The 22931-nt window shown below is 33.9% G+C and overlaps 3 protein-coding genes across 17 annotated transcripts; 2 read left to right on the top strand and 1 right to left on the bottom strand.

Moving 5' to 3' along the window:
• Nucleotides 1-75: 75 nt before the first annotated feature.
• Nucleotides 76-9144, bottom strand: LOC143904776 (uncharacterized). Of its 2 annotated transcripts, XM_077419699.1 has the most exons (5): nucleotides 7140-9144; nucleotides 5492-5932; nucleotides 5283-5385; nucleotides 1131-1552; nucleotides 76-1006 (listed from the first exon to the last, which is right to left on the bottom strand). In XM_077419699.1, the coding sequence occupies exons 1-5, from the start codon at nucleotides 7317-7319 to the stop codon at nucleotides 794-796; spliced, it is 1359 nt and encodes a 452-aa protein (XP_077275825.1). In that variant the 5' UTR covers nucleotides 7320-9144; the 3' UTR covers nucleotides 76-793. The 2 variants fall into 2 exon arrangements, with proteins under 2 accessions (XP_077275825.1, XP_077275826.1); XM_077419700.1 differs by lacking the exons at nucleotides 76-1006; nucleotides 1131-1552 and adding an exon at nucleotides 1977-3807 and having other exon boundaries at nucleotides 7140-9141.
• Nucleotides 9145-13047: 3903 nt separating this feature from the next.
• On the top strand, nucleotides 13048-15635 carry LOC143904788 (putative oligoribonuclease). Of its 12 annotated transcripts, XR_013259041.1 has the most exons (7): nucleotides 13095-13445; nucleotides 14052-14127; nucleotides 14231-14392; nucleotides 14499-14592; nucleotides 14684-14719; nucleotides 14876-15046; nucleotides 15117-15635. XR_013259041.1 is itself a non-coding variant. In XM_077419719.1 (6 exons), the coding sequence occupies exons 3-6, from the start codon at nucleotides 14083-14085 to the stop codon at nucleotides 15000-15002; spliced, it is 555 nt and encodes a 184-aa protein (XP_077275845.1). In that variant the 5' UTR covers nucleotides 13095-13355; nucleotides 13691-13754; nucleotides 14052-14082; the 3' UTR covers nucleotides 15003-15635. The 12 variants fall into 12 exon arrangements, 11 of the variants coding, with proteins under 11 accessions (XP_077275848.1, XP_077275847.1, XP_077275845.1 ...); XM_077419719.1 differs by adding an exon at nucleotides 13691-13754 and having other exon boundaries at nucleotides 13095-13355; nucleotides 14499-14719; nucleotides 14876-15635; XM_077419723.1 differs by having other exon boundaries at nucleotides 14876-15635.
• Nucleotides 15636-17301: 1666 nt separating this feature from the next.
• On the top strand, nucleotides 17302-22512 carry LOC143904801 (kinesin-like protein Klp61F). Of its 3 annotated transcripts, none has more exons than XM_077419732.1 (16): nucleotides 17302-17522; nucleotides 17783-17930; nucleotides 18025-18174; nucleotides 18531-18691; nucleotides 18759-18908; nucleotides 19007-19243; nucleotides 19393-19768; nucleotides 19843-20114; nucleotides 20222-20361; nucleotides 20420-20538; nucleotides 20614-20967; nucleotides 21069-21296; nucleotides 21459-21638; nucleotides 21723-21942; nucleotides 22030-22157; nucleotides 22293-22512. In XM_077419732.1, the coding sequence occupies exons 1-16, from the start codon at nucleotides 17458-17460 to the stop codon at nucleotides 22347-22349; spliced, it is 2985 nt and encodes a 994-aa protein (XP_077275858.1). In that variant the 5' UTR covers nucleotides 17302-17457; the 3' UTR covers nucleotides 22350-22512. The 3 variants fall into 3 exon arrangements, with proteins under 3 accessions (XP_077275858.1, XP_077275860.1, XP_077275859.1); XM_077419734.1 differs by lacking the exon at nucleotides 17302-17522 and adding an exon at nucleotides 17559-17630; XM_077419733.1 differs by lacking the exon at nucleotides 17302-17522 and adding an exon at nucleotides 17592-17694.
• The last annotated feature ends 419 nt before the right edge of the window (nucleotides 22513-22931 follow it).

Genomic DNA, 22931 nt, shown 5'->3' with positions numbered 1-22931 from the left:
ATAATTTTCAATAAATAACAAAGTACACACAATACGAGAAACCATATTTTATTCATAAGTCATTATATTGTAAAATTTAAATTTAATATATGTAGATATGCATACTGGCCATACATAACATTTCTTAAATATATAACGTCTAAAATACAAAAAAGGCAGACATTATGTTACTAAACATTTTCAAACAATCTTTAAAAATGTTTGGTAACGTATGTATTTATCCATCACAATAGTTCATATATGAACATATTTATATTAGAGCCATGGCACACACACAAAAAACTTCAGCAATAAACAAATCAGTCAAGAACTTAAAGGATAACGTAGCAAATCCAAACTGTTGATTTTCTTACCGCTAACGTTTTACTGCTTAAGTTTTTCTATGTGCCAAGGCTCTTATTTCGCCATATTTTTATACATTCAATCTTATAAACAATATTCAAATTATTATTTTTGATGAAATTGCTGAAGACAAGTTACTGACAGCCCGATAAAAAACATAATAAATAATATAATTTACATCTTATTCATAATCATAGATAAAATATATTAAAATCTCAAATTAATATATATATATTTTTTTATGTTATAATATGTATAATATTCATATATTTAAAATTTATTTCATATATTTTTATTTAACTATATATAATTTTTAAATATAAAAAAATAATTTGCATTTGTTTTGAACACAACGGTGTCATCAAAAGTGTCATCACCAATATAAATTTTATTAAAAGATTAGGTGTGTAGATAAGCCTTGATATATAAAACTGTAACTAATAACTATTACCTAATCTTTATCTGGTTGAGTGCCATCATGACCACAGTTTTGTTGCGAACTTTGCTTAATTATGTTAACCAATGTATCCAATCTGGTAGGACGCGCTATTTGTAGGACCATATGCGCTTCTTCCAAAATTAAAAGACCATTGTGTGCGTCACTGGCTGATAGATTATGAGCTGATATCACATGCCGTCTCCAAGCTGCGTGTGTAGGGAGAACCTACGTGTATAGAATAATTGTAAAAATAAAATAATTGCCCGTTATATAAATTTAAATAACAAACATGTAATTTAATTCATTTGCTTTTTATCTCGAAACAGATCAAAGAACTTCACGCACTCACTTGTAAACACCATTTGCAATTAAGAGACGATGAAATAGTATGAACAGCTTTTATGTGCCTTCTGCGGAAGCCCCAACTCGTATATGCCCTGTCGCAAAAAGGGCAAGGAAACGGTGGATATGCTGCTGGGCCACCTTTTATAGTCTCGTCCGATAAATCTGTACTGTAAGACTCGACGAACGCGGGAAAACTAGATTGCGAAACTCCAGGATTGTACCTCAGGAAATTCGAGGACTCCGGTTGCTCTAACATTTGTTCGGCACGAGAATAATTTGGTAAGTCAGGTGATGAGTCCTCCAATATTTTCGAGATATTCCACAAGGAGCTCCGTTCAACTGCGAGGGAATCTCTCCTGTGCGTTTGGGGATCTGGAGAAGTATGGCGAGCTTCGGCTATTACTGTCACAATCGGCTTTGACGATCCTGTAAAGAATTCCAGTGTACCGTTGAATTGCTTCTTCATAAGTGGAATTTGATGCGTAAATTAAAAGTTGGACACAATAATCAATGATATAATTTCCCCCCCTTCCTTCGATAATTTCTTGACTTCATGCTTTTCTACTTACAATACAAAAATAGAGAAATAGTATTTATATGACGCATAATCTATTTTTCCGCTTTGAATAATACCATTTATTTGCATTAATTATATTACGTTATTCTACTTTATTTATAGTAAAATAATATTTATAATGTAAAATACATGGGAAATATTTAAGTTTATTTGCAAAAAGATCCAAAAAGTTACTTTATAAGTACTGTAAAAAGCAACGTTCGTAGATTGTTGTACATATAGATATGCAATGAGCAAAGAAATACGATAAAGATATCAGAAATAAAGAAACAATTAAAAATGTAAAATATGTTTATTTGCGACCAGTCGTTTGTCTTGTCTACAATAATATTGATTTAAATAATATCGCTTCGAAGCTGTCGGTGTGCTTCAATGATCAACGCTCGTACCGCGCAAACGAGAAAAAAAAATCGACACGACTTTACAAGTAAACGGAGATCAAAGAACACTTTCGCGCGGGTCTCGAGAATGGGACGCGCGATAGAAATCGCACGTTGATTCGCAACGTATACCCTAATAGTTCGTGGCGCATGCTGAGCGACCCTCTCTCTGCTGTGATTTAAATACTCTACAAGCAAGTGCCTTAAATCACTAATCCTGTCGTAAGAGAACTACGGATTTCCTTTTCTTCTTTAAGTGTACATAGAGCTGCCGTGGTCGTGCAGCACGTTCACGCACGCATGTGATCAACACGACCGAAACGTATCCTCGTACACATATGTACATACATATATCATACGTATACCTCTAACTGGATACGCGTACCGCATACGCACGCCCGTGTATATATACCGCACATTTCCGCATAACGAACGCATATATATATATATATATATATATACACGCGCATCTTGTCCGTGTGTTAATAATGTGTGTGAGCGAGTACGTGATGTGTATATTCGAGTGCGAAAAAGAAAGAGAGGCTCGCGTGTCTCTCTGATATACGCCAACTTTTTAATAATATCGTACCGCGTTTTACCGTAAAAGCGAATTCTCGCATGAGCCGTAACTAAAAAGTAAGAAGGAATGTTATTTCAAGGTGCTATACGTGAAACAAAAGTACATAGGCGAATGAATGATCGACCTTACACGTGAACGCGTCGTGAAAGAGAAGCGGGGGAGATTCTGTAAACACGCGGGGTGCGAGTGTGAAGAGAGGATGGGAAGAGAGATCAAACGAATTACCTCGGAATTTTCCTTAATAAAGGTGGAAATTAGAAAGAAACTACGATGGCTTAGAATTATTCGATCGTTCGCCACTCACCACGCCGAGCGGCGAACCTGAAGCGTATAAATAATTCGATCGCGTCTACAATGCTCTTCCTAGTCACCCTGTCACCCCGAAATCTACAGCCTAGAAACCGCGGATCGGAAAGCGCACGTTGCAAACCTATTGCACGTTAACTCCACGATTTTAATCACGCCGACTGATCATCTCTTCTTCCCCTGGCTACATGCTACGCGCGTGAATCTTACTGTCTACTTACATCAATTGTTTTTTTTTTTACAATGTTATAAATATAAAGCGCGAAAGCTCATACCAAAGAGGAACAAGCGAAGAACGAGTCGTCCTACGACGCTTGTGTAAAAACCGGGGTGACGGGCTTAAAAGAACGATCCTATTCCAGCCAGTGGAAACGTTTCCGTTTGACCCCTGACCTAAAACGCCCTAGTCATTGGGTGTAGACCGAGCGTCTCTGAAACAAATACCTTTTCAAGCCCCTATTACTAGTGTCAATTTTGGTTACGCAATTCTTCCAAGCCTCCTCCCACTCGATGCTGTTAGGCGCTATGCCGCTAAAGTGCAGCAGGACCTCCCGAATTAAGTGTATCTTGTTGCTATCGAACTGCTGCTTGCCCATCTTGCCATTGACGTTGCAGAGAATCCTCTCTTCCGGCGTAAAGAGAATCTTCATGAGGTCGCAGGCCAAGTGATCCATCGGCCGGGACGACGCCCAGGTCGAGATTATGTCCGGGCTTGGCAGGAGATCGGCGTAAGGTAAATGCTGATACGAGTAAAGCAGCGGTTTGACGTCCGAGAATCCACTTAGCCCGGACAAGCCAGATAAACCGGAAATGTCTTCAGCAGGGCTGTTCCCAGACCCTGCCACACATATCAGCACAGCGCGCTTTAGACACGGGCTGCCCCACACACGTGAATTACGCGCACAATAAAGAAAATGCGAGCGAGGGTACATTAAAGGCTATAATGAAGGACCGATCACGCATCTTCCATCTCACGTATGCGCTGCTCACGCATGCACGCACATACGGTTGTGCACCGCCGATCGAAGCGTGACGCCGAAACCGGCTTCATTCTCATAAAATCTTTCCGAATTGCAGAAATTAAAGTCGCAATGACTTTACTGTCAGTTTTTTTTGCACGAATTACAGTTATTACAAATCAATCGCGCTTCGGGATGAAGCTAACGATATACTTCCGTATGAAATATTCCGCGAAATACTTTTGCTGTAACGCAACGAGCCACGGGGACATTTACCATTTTGCACCAATTACGTCGCTCTCATTGTCTTTTCGATAGAGTTCTCTTTACTCGTGCACGCAATCTTTGTCTCTACCTCTCACACACGGAGCCCCTGCAGCACAGCAAATAAAGAAAACGTGGCGCGCCAAAACGAGCAGAACAGAACATATGCGAAAGCGAACAGAATATTCGAAAAAGCTATTATCTGCGGTACCAAAGAAAAAGCTTTGATACTACAGTAGCCGCCGGCATACGCAAAGACAGCGAATCTGTGTATACAATTGTATACAGCATTTGTGTGTGTGTGTGCATGTGATAATATTAATTATATATTATGTGCGATAATATGAAAACGACATTTTAAAGAACAATATATGCTAGTGTTATCTGATATCCGGTTCCCATAAAAGCAAATTTTATCCACAATAAAGTAAAATTTATTACTTTAACAAAACTATTTTCCAAATAGATTAATAATAATAATAGCTCGTATATTTGTCAAACTTAATAAGTTCAATTACTAATAAAAATGACAATCTACGTATTAAATGTGCTAATAATTTGCAAATTCAAGAAATTATTAAGAACAAGTTACTTTCTTTCAATAATGGAATATTTAAATTGGATATTTTTAGTGCTAATATTATAAGAAGATACTGGAGTGTAATTTACAAAATTAATGTTGGAAATTCAAATGTTGCAACGAATAATAATCTATGATTATTGATTAAATTATAAGTAAAAAAAGTCATTTTCAAATACAATTAAAAAACTGTAAAAATACTTTAAAAAAACTACAAGGTATGGTGTCTCGTAAATACAGATATGTATGTTTTTATGTGTTTAAGTCATATCTCTAAATAGCAAATTAAATGGATTTGTACTTAATATAAAACCAAGACATTAGCAACAATATAGCAGTGAAAATGCAAAAAGAGAAGACTTGGTGTGTCATTTAGTGTCATACATGATTTTCTAACACAGAAAAACATAAAATATAATGTACAAGAGCTGGCTATTTATACATATGTCCTGTAATGTGTACTAAATAGCATAAAATAAGAAAGATTTGATCGGTATGTATGATACTAACCTTGGTTCCCATCCGCTTGTCCTGTGTCTAGCCTTTCTGCTGGATCCTTATCTAAAGGAGATCGTTTCTGGAGATCGTCTACCGTCATTTCCAATGGTTCTATCTGAAATGCATTTGGATTGAATGCTGTATTTCATATACATCATCATTGTATGTTACACGCAATTATTTTATCATCCCTATCACAATTTTCTATCTTCTGAACTAACTTTCATCTCCAAACGATGATATACTGGATTAGGTAATGTTTCAGGCAACATGTACTCTCCATCTTTCCCGCTTTGATCGCTGGCAGCGGATTCGTTTGTATTTTCCGACTGAGATATTCTAGGTGTTAGCGCTTTCTCCAAAATCGAGTTGTTCTGTTGTTTGCTAACTTTCTGTTTCTTTTTAGGTGTCTCTTCCTTGCACAGCGGCGCATCTTCGACCACAGCCTGTTCTAATTCAGCCAGTCGTTTGTAGGACTCCTTTGCAAAGATGTCTCCGCCAGACAAGCCCCGAATTTGTAATGTCTCTGCTGCTTTTAAGAGCGCTGGTAAATTCTTTTGCTCAATATTTACCTCCCCTTTGTAAATAAATATTAACAGTGCCTCCAACTCGCTGAAGTGTACATCCTGAAGTATTATAACCGGATGCTGACACGGGTTTGTCTAAAAAATGAAAAAGAATAAAACTGTCAGGCTATATTATTCAAATCATTAATCTATATCGTTAATTAATTGATCGTAAGTATTCGCGCATATCAAAATCGTCACTTCTTTAAACATTTTAACCAATGAGCCATCTGCTTCTCTTCTTACTTTCAATTTAATTAACTATTTTAATTTTATAATAAGCAATTTTCCAAGATAAATGTGTCGTTTTAGAAATGTATAGTATTTATAGTGACAGTAAATAATAATAAAGGAGGAATACTAATCAAATTTCTAATATAAGTAAAGTATAAAAACTCATAATTTTTTATATTGGATAAATTACAGTTAGTAAATACTCAAGATTCATTCGTTTTTATCGTATGTACAATAATTGATTAGTTCTTTATTTAGAGCTACTTTTACCATTAATTATCATAATTTCAAAGGAAAAACGAAATATAAATAAAACTCATGCTTAAATGCTAAAATTAGCATTTTGTGTTGCAGCGAGTTTAAATCAACTATCGACAGCCTGTCAGAGAATGATCTATTATCTGAGAAATAAAAAAGGAAGAGAGACATATATATACCTATATGTGTAAGTCCAGAGGTATGTTCCGGGACTGTTTACGTTTTTTGAAATGTACAGTCCTGGAATATAACGCATATATATGTAATCAGATTCAAAAAACTGTCCCGAAAATTGCCGTAGGACATCAATTGCCGTAGGACTGTCCTGGAAAAAATTGATGTCCTACGGCAATTTTCGGAACAGTTTTTTGTATGCGTTATATTCCAGGACTGTACATTTCAAAAAACGTAAACAGTCCCGGAACATACCTCTGGACCTACATATATATAATATATATATATATATATATATAATATATATATATATATAATACCGACAAAAATCGAGATAAGCGAGGAAGAGCCAAACAACTCTTAGCCTCGTGCAGTCAACAATCGTTAGGATTTTCTCGATAATAGTCGCGGTGATCCTCTAACATCGATGCGAGAGCGCTCCGAAGGCTACGCGACAGCTGTCAAACGCAATCGTTTCGCCCGCCTGTCGTCGAGGGGCATGACAAGACGCGTGCGACGCGAGAACGGGCCTCGGACGAGCGACGTAGACGCGTCCGACTATATAGTGACCGAGGATCTCGTCGTACGCGGGATTCGCGGGGTCGATCACGCGGACGACCTTGACTGAGAAGCTTACCTGGAAGACCTTCTTGAAGAAGGGACTGCTGGCCGAGAGTATCACCTTGTGCGCCGTGAGGCACTGGCCGTCACTCGCGAGTGTCACGTCCACCAGGCCTTCTTCCTCCCACAGGCTCTCGAAGCTGGTCGCGATATTGCTGAGAAAACTGTTCCACTTTAGACATATTTGACTTGACATGTCGCGCGGCACGATCGGACGGGGCACGTTCTCTCTCGTATTGTCGGGACGCTGTCGCACCGTGCGGTGGTGTCCTGTCCGCGGGCCTTCTCACGCGACAACGGAGACGGCGAGCGCGAAAGTGGGAAGTGAGAAGTGGGACCACGGACCACCGCAATCGTGCCAGGCACGCACAAACATCGCCGGAGTCGGGAGAGCAACCACGAGCAGCATGGCCGTCCGTGGAGTATAAGCGCGCCAAATTCAAACGCTTCAGCGTTCCATAATCCAGCAACCACGTCTTGTCATAACGGAATAAATATAATAGTAGCAGTAGTAGATTTTTTATCTTCTTGAGGTTACAATTTTTTCTCTTTACATCTTTTATAAAACTTAAAAAACCTAACCTTACACTCTACTTAACTTAACTTAAATCTATTTTTATGGCGTGGATGTGGGCCTTATGTCTCCACACACTCGCCCCACACACACACATCCACAGTCGCTCTATTTACATCGTAACGGAATAAATAATTATATGCATCTCGACCAGTAGAACATTCGTATGCAATACGAATCTTACTACCTTGAATATATCGCCGCAATATACGTATATCTAACTCGATAAAATCACAGAGTATTTTGATATATACATGCCATGCACAATAATCTTCGAGTATTTAATGATTTATTTAATATAAAATTATGAGTTTTAGTATTTTAAAATTACAAATTTTATGAGTATTTCTTGTGATTTACTTTATCGTATATTATTTTGATATATATTTTATGTGTGCGTGTTTCCTCGAATGTTTTTTTCACGTTACATGGCATGTGTTACATGAAGATATAAATAAAATTCTATAATATTATAAATTCTGACACGAATACGAATCCTAGATTCTAGTCTAAAATAGCTTTAGAATAGATCCTAAGCGTTCAACTGCATTTCCTGCATTGAAAATAAAACAGACGTTTAAGCAGAATGGTTGAAACTTTTTGTTTCTATTTTATTTACACGTAAATCATAATAATTATCAAAATGTCCAATGAACTCATATCCACATCAGGAATATTATAATTATTAATTCTAATATTATCTTCTCGACGATTAATTTATACAACGATATATACTTGATATTTTTTATGCTTTAACGTTCGCGAAAGCGAAAGGGAAATTACTGCGTAACCAAGACGGATAATATTAACGTCTCCAAAATTTAATTTACGCCATTCTTATGATTAAAGATCTTTTCTCGCGATAAAGGCAAATGAAAATTTCTTCAAAAATCTGGAAAGTTGTAAATATTATACTCCGGATTCGTAATGAGAGCTCCCATCGTTATCATCGTTATACGTTTATTTTCACAATCTAGTCTACTAGACGTTATTTCTCGTGTAAGGAAGCAGCGCGGGTAGCGTTGGATCGAAAGGCAAAGTCGTTCCGCGGCACGGTAGGCTCGCATTAAAGCGAGGCTGAATGTGCATGCGTGCATGTGCTTACGTGCGTGCTCGCGTGCATATATTCAACTGCTGTACGGGCCGACGCGACCCGACAATTCCCGCGTGCGTGGTCGCGTGCGTGCCGTGCGTGCGTGCATGCGTGCGTGCGTGCGTGCCCGCTCGCGTGCATGCATGCTTGCGTGCGTTCGTGCCTATAACAAAGTTTCATGATCGTTAAAGTTCCACCGGGTTCTACCCTGCCTGCTTCACGACCGAGCCCGGCGCACGAAAATGCGGAACGAAAATCTAGCAGCATTTCGACGCGTTTGTTTTCTCAAGAAATAATAACTAATTGTGTGACTGACAAGAGTGACAAGGAAACCTCGCGAACTCGAAAATTCTGATTTTAATGAAACTTCCCACACATGTAGGGGGAGTAAAAAGATGAATTTAGAAATTTTTTGTAGCTGCCCAAAAACGGTTTTAATGGGTGAAACCACCACTCATATGTAGAGCCGGTTTTTGCTTTTCTCGATGATATATTTCGAAAAGTATTCGGGATATCAAAAAATGTTTCAAATAAAAATTAAAATCTCCTCTATGAATAGACAACAACATTAATATAATATTATTATTACAACAACATTAATATAATAATATAATAGTCAACACAACACATTAATATAATATTTTTTAAAAATAATTTTTTAAACAAAATTTGTTTTTTCAAAATTTTATTAATGTTGTTGAATATAGAGGAGATTTTACTATAAAACTTTTATTTAAAACATTTTTTGATATCTCAAATACTTTTCGAAATATATCGAGAAAAGCAAAAACCCGCTCTACATATCAGTGATGGTTTCACCCCTTAAAATCGTTTTTGGGCAGCTACAAAAAATTTCTAAATTCATCTTTTTACTCCCCCTACATGTGTGGGAAGTTTCATTAAAATTAGAATTTTCGAGTTCGCGAGGTTTCCTTTGAGTCACTTTTTTTATGATTTTTTTTCTAACAAATACGACAGGACATTGCCTGAATCTTATTACATAGTTGTAAAATCGATGCGACATATATAGCTTTATAAGAACGAATGTACGAGAAAGCAAACAAGAAAATAATTTATATTTGCTCTGTCGGTACACTGAAAAAAAGAATGTGTTAATCCGAAAAAATATTTAGTCCGATACGTGCAACTAAACATTAGTTGTTTCAACAATTATTAAGGGGAGGTTCTCATCTACCGACCCAAAAGTAAGGTGATTTTCTTGAATTTTTTTCGAGTTTTTGAGCGAGCTAGATGACAACCTCCCCTTAAGTTGCACTAAAAAAAGGTATAGCGCATTCTTGTCAACCGTCAAAATTTTTTAATCAAGAATTAATTAATTCAACTAATGTTTAGTTAAACTAACTAAAATGTTTAGTTGCACGTATCGGACTAAATATTTTTTCGGATTAACAAATTTCTTTTCTCAGTGTGGGGCTTCAAGTGTTGTGTCGCAATTCTCTTGACTAAATTCTTAGCAAACATATTATATGAAAAGTAGACGCCGCAGTAGGTAATAAACAATTAAGTATAACTTTATTTTATATTACTTTCCGCAGACGAATTATAATTTCAAATAAATTCCCGTCCATTGTCCCATTCAAATGTAGCCTTTATCGCGTGTTTATGATTTCTAATTAGGATCGAAATATCGTTGAAGAACAATTTATTCATTCCGTACACGTTCTACATATGTGATATATCTTCATGCAGAAATGATTACAGCTAGATGGAACATGATACTTCAAAAGATTACCTCGCTTGGAATATTATTCCGATTTTTACGGAATAATGTTGCATGAGAAGAAAATCTTCCGAATAAAAGTCACGCGATAACCTCCAATTTTCGAGTACCGCATTTAGAATCGTCGCTATACTTCCTGTCACGGTAGAATTTCCGCGATGCTTCTTATCGCAATGTATATTAAAAAACTATGTACCTATACACACACACAAATGGTTCGATTTATACATGATTTGACATAAATATCCATTCATTTCAGGATTTACAAATTTAACAAAAACTTTAAAATAGTTTTATAATCATGTGAAATATATGTATTTTTATATTTAGAATAAGAATGCTTATATAATATATATATATATTCCCAATCAATGTTCCTTCGCATAAATAAATGAGTTTTTTTTAGCATTTATACTCATTCATCGCTTTTATACGATATGCCAGTTGGATGTTCTTAGCATAAATGGAAAGTTGATATCTTCAAACAATTCAAGTATTATAGATTGTTTGTTAGCCTTTTGAATTAATAAAAAAATAAAGAATAAAATTCAAAAATCGGAGGAGGCAAATATCAATTTACAAAAGACCATTGGCGGTTATAAAGATTTTCTCAACATTTTCGAGGAAAAAATTGATAACCTATTAAAAGGAAAGGAACAAGTAAGTATCGACATTGTGTTGCAAGATATTTTCATTTTTAAAAATATTTAATTATCTGCTGTAATTCTATCTGTTTAGAATAAGTCAGCGATTGCAGATCAAGCAAGATTTCACATGCGGATGAGTTGTTAGAGCAATTTTACAGTTTAGAGTGGTTACTCAAATGCTTACTTTAAAAAAAGAATTAAAGCGTTCATTATATATATATATATATATATATATATATATATATATATTTATTTATTTATTTATTTATTTATAAATATAAAAATTAAAATTTGTAAATATAAACGTAAATGTAACGTATAGCGCATCGTCGATTCGCCAACTCGAGACTCGGTACTCGGCGAGACGCGAGGAGCGATACCCGAAAATCCCGAAATGCATGACATCATGGTGGAAGGAAATAAGATGAGGCAATGCGCATCATGAGTTTCACAGCCAATAGAGAACGCCGCACAGTTGTCGGCCATTACTAGCGGTCATTCAAACAAATAGGAATGGATAGGAAAATCTCAAAGTCACAATTACTGAAAAATTATTAATTTTTCATAACGAATGGAAATAATATCACAAAAACGAGCTTCCATAAGGAAACCATATTTTTCTATGGCATCAGTTTTGGAGGAAACAGATTTTTTTACCGATAAACAAGTCATTTTGGAAAAATTATAAATCAAACTTGTGAAAAAAAGACTATCGACGAGTAATAAGCATTCGTAATTGATGAATAAAATCGAAACTATGCTAGTCAACAAGTATTGTTAATGAATATAAATCATGTCACAAAAGATAGTTTCAGAAATGGTCAGTGGTGTAGCGGCACGTATTCTGCTTTGTATATTTTTGACTCGGGTTTGAATCCCCACTGTTCCTTTTTTTATTGACCCAGTTGCAATTAATGATAATGAATCAGGCTGATTGAAGGAAATTAATTAGAAAACGATTATCACTCACCGATTTACCTTATTTTTTAATCTCTTCAGAATTTATTTGGCTGGTAATTCTTCAGTTTAGCTACAGCAGCACAAAAAACGATGAATTTAGGCTCATTCGACGCGTTTTTGCACGAAACGAAAGAATCTGGCAGAAAAAAGTGTCGCTCTGCCCCGCGACGCGAGATATTAATCGTTAAAGTTGACAGGAATCAGGTTATGATTCCTGTCATACCGACGACATAGCAACACTGAACACTGAACGTGCCCTGCGGCCATATGCGCATGCTCAGTGGTCGCACGCGCATGTAAAACTGCGCCAATTTTAAATGAATCAATCGTGCAGAATAATCAAGCATCTCGATTCAAGCAGTTAGGTCTCACGCTGGGAGTTTCTTTAATTTAATTATGCGGGGGAAGAACACACCACACACACACACGGGGGGGGGTGCGAGGGAGGCCTTCGGCCCCCCCTCCCCCGCACCCACCCCGCCGGTAGGCAGCGTTGACCTCGCTTTACAACATAAAGGCCGGTTTTCACACGCCATGATTGGTGGCGCCAGGCCGCGCCAGTCGACTAATGCCAGTAAAAATGCAAGTGTAAACACTTGATGCAAACTAGCGCTAGTAATGTGGCGTTTACTGGCGGTTATTGGCCAAAGCATATAACCTCAAAATTTGAGGTTTATGCATTTACTGTGTGTTTAATTAATGTTAAATATTTTCCATATTATACGCCAATCACTGTGTAAACACTTGTGAGTTTGCCAGTTGGTTCTGGCCAGTTCTGGCGCCAATGAATGCCAGTCAGTTGGCGCCACCAATCATTGCGTGTGAAAACCGGCCTTAAAGTACATACATACATGTAAGTTGTAAAGCGAAATTATAAAGTATGTACATGCATGGGGGGGGGTGGGGGGTGTAGGGGAGAAAAGCCTTCCTGTTCACGTGCGCTCACGCATGTAAGTCCCCTTGCACCCCTCCATGCATGTGCTGCTGTAGCTAAACTGAAGAATTACCGCAAATTCAAGTGTATTTAAGTTTTCTTTATAATATATTTTTAATTCAGATTTTTTTCTTTGACATGCTCTGATGGCCCAATAACCTCTATATCTGTCCTTGTATAGACAATGATGATAGACAAGGATAGACATATGGTTATAGGTTATAGGTTATAATTTCTTCGAACGTCTCATTTTTATTCCAGGCTTTCAATCTCAATTTCAAAGGTTTGTTATTGTTTGTGCACGTCTTCTGAAGGGTGGGAACATTTCATTTCGTACATATTACTTATACAACTGTTTATATTAGAAAATGAGGTAACAGCATTTTTAATTTTTTTCAATTATTACTAATTATTTCACATTCCCACCCTTCATTAGTACCTATACTTTACTCTTGTAAAAGGATTTTGCGATCTATAAAGCCGTTTCAAAATTAGACCTTTGACTGTAATTGTCGGTAATTGAGTCACTTTAGCATCCCCTTAACGTCTATTTTGTATATTATCATATTTGATAAGATTTATATTTTAGTTACCATAATATTTTATAAATGATTCCAGCACGGATGTAAGACCGTGGTTTCCAGAAGAGCACGTGTTTAAAGTTTATCACGTATAATTGGAGGTTATCTCGAAAGTTAAATCGTCAGAAAATTCTTATTTTTGTTGCTTTATTGATTTCTCATTTTATCAACTATTTGCATTGTTGTAATTTACTTATATAAATCAACATGACACACACATGTTCGAGAAGCGTGTAAAATCTTACTTGGACATGCGTGATATAAAAATAAGTTGGTGTTCGATTTTATCGTCGCACGAAATTGAACGCAATGACGAATATTAATCTTTTTAAATATTTCTTATAATAACTAACATTTTTTTTATTTCACTTTTATTTATGTTTAAATGATATTTGCAGATTGTTAGATTATATATTATTAACAGACAAGATGACATCCAAAAATACTAATTATATTGTTTGGATAGACTTAGAGGTATTGAAATCTTACAAATGATACCTACACCTAATGATTATAATGAGGAGTAATCAAAAATTAATTTAGAAACATAAATTAATTGCATATTATATTTTTATAGATGACTGGACTTGAGATAGATAAACACCATATACTAGAAATTGCCTGTATTGTAACAGATAAAAAATTAAAAATTGTTAGTGAGGAATTGAATATTGTGATACATCAACCAGACACAATATTAGAAAATATGAATGAATGGTGTAAGGAAAATCACCCAAAGGTAAAGCTTTTAACTTACATGAATGTACAGATATTCTTGAACTTTTTAGCCTTTGCAAATTGGTATATTTTGAGTTTTGTAACTTAATTACTAATATATATTTCAGACAGGATTAATTGAGAACTCTCGCTCAAGTACAGTATCATTGGAAGAAGCTGAGAAGACAGTACTCGACCTTTTAAAAAAACACATTCCCCAAGGTTCATGTCCATTAGCTGGAAATTCAGTGTATATGGATCGTTTATTTCTGTACAAATATATGCCATTAGTTAACAATTACTTGCACTACAGGATTATCGATGTTAGTACAATCAAGGAAATTGCTAGGTAATAACCGATTTCTTATATTTTTATATGAACAAATAGAGATGCTGACGCAATGTAAACAATTAATAATAATAAGACTCTATTATGCAATTAATATTTAAGGTAATTTTGATAAAACAATATGATAATGTGTGAGTAAATCTTCATAATTTTTAGAAGGTGGAATCCAAATGTATATAATTCAGCGCCGAAAAAGAAACTAAACCATAGGGCTCTGGATGATATAAAAGAAAGCATTAATGAACTGAGATATTACAAAAACCACTTTTTTAAGATGTCATAATTTAATAAACATATTTCATTTCTTAGATTTGATATTTATATAAGGTAACTTTATATTACGTAAATATTAATTAGTATTTTTATATTTAAAAAATTTCATCACGTACTTATACAGAAGGCTGTCTAAGATAAAAAGAGCTCAATGCAATTTAATTTGTAAAGATTTGTGAATCACGAACGAAGGTATGAATATTCAATATGGATTAAGAATTATTTTTCATTAAACATAGTAAAAAACATAATGAAATATAATATAAATTATATATTTTTACACCGTCTGCATAAGTTTTATATCCATTTCTACTAATGTGGATTTTTTCTAGTTTTAAGAATTAGAAAAAGATACTTGTAAGTTAAACCGTAAGTTAAGTCATAACAAGAGCCTATTTTTCTTCAAAATCCTATGAGAGAGAAATATATGCTATCTCATTCTACAGTGACGCTGTAACTTGTAACGTGTCGAAAATTATCAAGTTTTATAAAATTTGTTTCTGACGAACAAATAACAATGGTTGAATGCACGACAGTTTACTGCAATAATTCATCAACAAAACGACAAATTTGTAACGTTGAGCCCAATGGGTAGGAAATGATAATGTACTTTATTGTAATAAAATCATGATATATATATATATGAAAATTATTTATTATTTATATGGAATTTTTTGACCATATTTATATGAAAATAATTTGTTCTCTTTTCTGTTGATTCTTTTTTACATGAAAATGTAAATTATTTTGATAAAAAAATTTTTTAATGCTAGTTTACTGTTTGACAAAAATAGAAATGTCTAAAAACTGGCGCGAATTAAATAAAAACGGCGGACCAACCATAGTTGCTATCTTAAGTGCTATATGTCGATAATAAAAGATAAACGCAAAATCATAAAGTAACATGTTAAAAGTTTAAAAAAGTCTAAACAATTTTTGTTTTGTCAATATTTAAATCTCTTTACAGCAGCTTTGCCGATTATCGCATGGCGGTGGTTCTTTCCCAACTATACTAGTCAAAATTAGGCTTGATCAATAAAGTTCAATAGACGATAAATCCTTTTATATATAAATTCAAGAACAGATTTTTAAACACTATTGCTTCTCTTTAGAATGTTAAAAACCAATAAAATAAAAAAATGTTACAAAAAATTGAAATAGTATTTTGACGTTGGCACATGACCGCGAAGAAACTAACTGAGCTAATCTAATAAAAATTTTTTTTGATTTATCATACTCTGATATCGTACGATCAGTGTCGTTGAAATTTAAACATGCACTTTTTTTTAAATTTAATTACTTTTGCTCAATTTTTTGTTTTAATCCTTATTTTAGATTTTTTGCTATATTGACAAATATAAGTACATGTCCAAGTATATTAGTTTTTCTACTTCATGCAGCGGCCATAAACGCAATGTTAATTAAAGGTCTATCCAAACAAACTTGCATAGGTGCATAACCATATATGCATAAAGAAAGGATTGGTCTATTTCCTTATGCACATGCATATGGACCAATCAATTCTCTTATGCTTATGTTTATGCGCTATGCAAGTTTGTCTGATTAGTGATTAGTAGCAGATGATGTTAAATGACGTATTAATTCCGTCACGTTCTCTAACGTCATTCGTTAGTAAGTCGTGAGCCGTAAGAATTGACCAATCACAGTCGATTATTCTCCTCAAATTCGATTGTGATTAGTCAATTCTTACGACTCACAACTTTACGACTCGCATTGTAGACCTAGCATAAAGCCCGGTGTCCACGATGCAAGAACTTGGTCCAAGTTTGGTTTAAGCCAATGAAACTGCTGCTTTTCTGTAAGAGCTGCAAGTTGATTGGCTTAAACCGAAACTTGGACACAGTTCTTGCATCGTGGACACCGGGCTTAAATAAAGCGATCATATCTCGGAAACTACGGTAAATCTTACCCAAATTTAACACTACATACGTAAATATAATTTTACTGCAAGTTTAAAGAAAATCTGGAATTTTATCATTTTTTACCTAACCACTTACCAATCAAATTGCTACGTTTTTGTAAAGCCTTGTGTACACGATACTAGAAATCGGTCCGAGATTCGGTTTAAGCCAATCAACTTGCAGCTCTTACAGAAAAGCAGCAGTTTCATTGGCTTAAACCAGTTAAACCGAAACTCGGACCGATTTCTAGTTCTCTCGCAAATTCAAGAATCGAGCCCTAGGGGAAAAAATATATAGATCCGAGAGATTCCCTGTGGTTGGCAGCCATTGAAAAAATACGATTTCCACCACGCCATCACCTAGCGGCGATCGCGTGAAGCATCTCAATTTAAATTCTTCAACGGATACTGTGGCTGACTTCTCGCGTCTGGCGTTTACAAACAGTAAATAAACGCGAAATAAAACGTGTTGTCGTTGACGGACGTGAAATCGTACTAGCCGTGTTGCCGTAGCGAGAGATAATTACGCAAGAAATTATCCAAGATGAATGATACTCGCAATACGAAGAAGGATAAGAATCAGCATATACAAGTTTTCGTGCGCGTCAGGTAGGTGACACATTATTTGTGATGCTGTGACGTATTATTGTTGAGGAAGCTAAAACTTAGTGCATAACGAGAGGCGCATTAAACTCTGCCCTGAAAGATTTCGAAAGAGTACTTTTGTCTCTTGTTTGACAATCATAATTTTTTTATTAAATAAAAATTAAACAACTAATACGTACATACATTTTTGTTATTTTTTATTTGCCTTTATATGTTGATATAGGCCTATTATCCTTATGAAGTGATTTCCTTTTCTTTAATAGACCAATAAATCAAAGCGAGAAAGTCGGAAAATCTATCTCGGTATTGGAATTGCCATCTAACAAAGAAGTGGTGGTCCACGAAAGATCACAAGGCAATCATTCAAAGAAATTCACATTTGACAAAGTATTTGGACCTTCTTCGAAACAGGTAGAGATATAACATTTCTATATTTTGTATAAAAAATGAAATTTTATATCTTGAATGTTTCAAGGAATGCTTAAAAATTGGTTGTAATTTGTAGATAGATGTGTATAATGCAGTTGTTAGCCCATTGCTCGAGGAAGTATTGGCAGGATATAATTGTACAGTTTTTGCTTATGGCCAAACTAGTACTGGAAAGACATTTACTATGGAAGGTGTTAGCAATGATCCAACATTGCACTGGCAAAGTGTGAGTTGTTATGTATAATGATGTTAATTATTGCATTAAATGTGATAGACGTATACAATTTCAATATATATATATATACAGCCTTAACATCATATTTTTTTATATTTATTAATATAAGGAAAACCAGAACTTTCTGCTTATTGAATCAAGACAATGCTTGAAATTGTAATAAAATGGAGTAATTTGTATCAAAAAAATAAATTTATAATTTTACTATATATAAATTTGACTTGACTAGATTGTTTTGCTATTTGTATCAAATATCAAAATAGTCAACTTTAGTATTTTGCTATAATTTACAAATATAATAGTATCAATTAAGCTTGTACAAATTAGATTTGTTTTTATACATATAGGATACTACAGCTGGAATTATACCTCGTGCATTAAGTCATTTGTTTGATGAATTACGTTTGTTGGAAGCACAAGAATATACAGTACGAGTTAGCTTTCTCGAGTTATATAACGAAGAACTGTTTGACTTGCTATCGCCTAGTGATGATGCATCTAAAATAAGGTAATATTACCGCATTTTTGCTAAGAAATATGAAAAATAGATTATATTAGTATAATGATTATTTTAGGCTTTATGAGGATGCTACAAGGAAAGGTTCAGTGATCATTCATGGATTAGAGGAAGTAACTGTACATAATAAAAATGAAGTTTACAAGATCCTAGAAAAGGGATCAGAGAAAAGACAAACGGCTGCAACTTTAATGAATGCTCACTCGAGGTTGTCATCTTAAATTAGATACATAATGTGTTATTTATTTTTTAAAACACTAAATTTTATATATATTATTTATATATTTTTTAACTATATACTTTCAGCCGTTCCCATACAGTATTTTCCATCACTATTCATATAAAAGAAAATAATGTGGATGGAGAAGAACTTTTAAAAACTGGAAAATTAAACTTGGTAGATTTAGCTGGGAGTGAAAATGTTGGAAGATCTGGTGCGGTTGATAGGAGAGCACGAGAAGCAGGAAATATTAATCAATCATTATTGACTCTTGGTCGAGTTATAACATCGCTTGTTGAGAGAGCACCTCACATTCCATATCGGTAATACAAATTTTACATACTGATATAATTTTATAGATACAAATATATATAAGAGATTAAAATATCAACATTAAAATTTGATAATTATCTATTTATAATAAAATTAATCCAATCTATTTTTTTTTTTTCGTGTGTTTTACATTGACCAGGGAATCAAAATTAACAAGACTCTTGCAAGAGTCATTAGGTGGACGTACGAAAACGTCAATCATTGCAACAGTGTCTCCAGCGAGCATAAATGTTGAGGAAACCTTATCAACATTAGATTATGCTCAACGTGCCAAAAATATCACAAATCGTCCTGAAATTAATCAAAAACTGTCTAAAAAAGCACTACTTAAAGAGTACACGGAAGAAATTGAGAGACTTAGAAGAGACTTGGTGGCAGCACGTGAACGAAATGGTGTATATTTGGCACACGAGAATTATAATGAGATGCAAACATTAATTGAAAACCAGACAAAGGAAATTGAAGAAAAAATAACTCACATTAAAGTCCTTAAAGAAACTATGGAGACTAAGGAGGTAAATAGATAATAATCAATGTATTTTTTGTTACAATAATTAATATTAATATTGTTATTCTAATTTCTGTTTAGCAAATATTTAATGATTTACAAACAAAGCATATGGAACAAACTAATTATCTACACGAAACTAAGAAACAATTAGAAACCACCGCACATGCTTTGAAATCAACTACAGCACTTTTACAAATGACAGAACGTGAGAAAGAAGAACAAAGTTACTTAGTAGAAAAACACGTATCTACAGAAAAACAACTTTTGTCGGAAGCAAAAAAACTCTTGGATGTAGCTGATTCAGCAACAGTTGATGTAAATAAGCTTCATGATAAAATTTCTTATAAGAGGTAATTACGTCATATTATTATCATATTTATTATATTTTTAACAGTTGATATTTTATAATGCAGATAGCATTAGTATAGTTATTTTAAAATATATGTAACATCCACAGACAATTGGAACAAGAAAATGAACATATCAGTCATCAGTTCCGAAGTAACATTGCAAAACAGTTTCGAGATGTGGAAAATAATGTTGCAGTTTATACACGGGAATTCATAGGGTTTTGTACCTCTATGAAAGATAGCATCGGTAAGTACAAATTATTAAAATGCATCTGACAAATATGTACATTATATTATCTTTACAGGCTCACAAATGGAACTGTTTAAAAAGGATATTGATTCAATAATCGGCCATATGTCAAATGCCATTGTTAATAAAGAAAAATTAGCAATAGATGAATTTACAAAGAACATAAATAATTCAGTAAGTAATTTTTATGCATTATGTAAAAACTATAATATAATAAACAAAACGTATATGACGAATTTCTCTGTTTAGTACAAACACTATCACCAGTGGCTGGACACAGAAATGGCATATTCATCTGACATGACTCAGAATGAACGTAAATTTTTAAATGATGTGTCCCTAAAACTGACATCGAAAATTAATGATTTGATAGAAGTTAATAACATGGAAATTGTAGAGAACTTACATCGTTTAAATGATGCGGTATCTCAGAAGTTTGATAAAGTATTGGCATATACAAATGAATCGATAAAACAACTATGTAACTACAGGTTGCAAGAACGTGATAATTTGTATAAAAATATAGATGAGATAAAACAGAATATACAAGCTATTCGTGAAGGTGATGGTAAAATTATGGAGGAGCAAGAAAGATTTAAAAAGGTATTATCTGATGATATTTTGTTAATAACATTTTAGTTTATTGTGTTTGATTAATATTTTTAATAATTTTACACAAATTATATATTGTTCTTATTATACAGTCATTTGAAGATCTATGGCTACAATTTAACAAGTTAAATGAAAATGTGACCGAGAATTATTCGACCGCATGCACCACCTTAAATCGTGTTAATGAGGTTTGCGACAGTACGGCTAATGATATTTTTAATAACTACCACAAGGCTGTTGAGAGAAATGAGACTCTACAGCAGAGAATTCAAGGCGACGTGGGTATAATAAAAAACGATGTTACATCTAGCATGGAAAAGGTAACATCTAACTTTCTATTAATTTTTAAATTATTTAAGTACCCAGATAAAAACGTATGATGAAATAGCACTATTTCTATCGGGTGCTTTGAAAAATAGAAGTAATAAACAAGATAATATGATATACCTACTAATGATAGGCATCTTTTATTCTGTTATCAGAATTGGACGTTAGCAGAGCAGGTTGCAACACATAGCCGTAATTTGACTGATGAAATTCAAACTGACTTAAAAAGTCATTGCGATGTATTAGTGCAGAAAAAATTACATGTCGAAGATAACATAAAACAAATGGAACAAAAGTTCAAGGAAGATAATTCTTCTTCTGTTGGATCTGTCAAAGTAAATCTATCTTATGCAGCATTAAAATTATTATTTTGCAAAATGTACACACAGATAATATATCTAATCTTCTTTTTTATATAGAATATCTATAATACACTAGTTCAAGGAAGTCGTGATCATCAAAAGCTTGCGGAAGAATTAAGAAAGGAAAATCTACAAACATCCAAAGAACTGAACGATAAGCTTACAAGTGAAAGCGAAAAATCGTCTATTTGTTATGACAAGACAATTACGGATCTGCATTCAATACAGGAAAAAATTGGGAAATTCCTTGAAGATTTACGGCACGACACGCCAACAGGTAAATTTCCGGGTTTTTATGTAATATTGTATTTATTACGATTTTTTAATTTTAGGTGAACTAAAGTCATTTAACTTTTCTTTTCAGGTTTAACGCCGGCAAGAAAAGAATATCAATATCCACGACGTCTTGTTGCAACTTCGCCACATGAACGAATCATTCAGAGATTCAGAGAAACAAGAAATTACCTCAACCTCAACAATTCTGATAATGAAGTAAATATAGACATTGATTTAGAGAAATCCCATTATTTCTAAAGAATAAATTATGAAAAAATTACTAGGAGAGAGAGAGAGAGAGAGAGAGAGAGAACATATAAATATTATTAAATATATAATATATATTTACAGGAAACGGTATTGGTCAATAATAACTCGCCGAAGAAGAAATGTCCGAATGCAAATTAAATACTTCAACTGGTAATCAGTTGCACATTTTATACTTATACAATAAAAATTAGTTAATTATGTACATTAGGTTTAATTAAAGAGATAAGGATATTTTGATACAATGATACAATGTAATTAACGGCATAAATAACGGTATAAATAAATAATTGACAGAAAATGATTCACAAATCTATTGCATTATACATTATATAAAAAAGTGTCAGACACTTTATTTCGATATTTCATATTAATATATAAATTAAGTATTAATATGCGAATTGACTGCATAAATAATTCTTATAATAAACATAAATAGACATGTACTACGTTTACGCGAGCGTTACTTCTGTAGTAACTTACGATATATCACTTGTTTACGCGGAGTAAATTATCGTAAGTTACTACAAAATCCCGAAGGAATTATCGTAAGTTACTACAGAAGTAACGCTCGCGTAAACGTAGTAATAGGCATTTGGATTAAATTTGAATTGAATGCTATTTTATGATCCTTTTCTTATTTGGATTAAAAATCGAAATTTTGTGAATTGCTTTTATCATATATATGTTCATATGCTATTTAATAATTAATCTTATTGTTAG

Source organism: Temnothorax americanus, unplaced genomic scaffold (assembly GCF_048541705.1).
Source record: "Temnothorax americanus isolate GAGA-0224 unplaced genomic scaffold, ASM4854170v1 Scaffold58, whole genome shotgun sequence".
Classification (NCBI taxonomy): domain Eukaryota; kingdom Metazoa; phylum Arthropoda; class Insecta; order Hymenoptera; family Formicidae; genus Temnothorax; species Temnothorax americanus.
The sequence above is the reverse complement of the archived record's forward strand: the minus strand, read 5'-3'. Positions and strand labels throughout refer to the sequence as shown.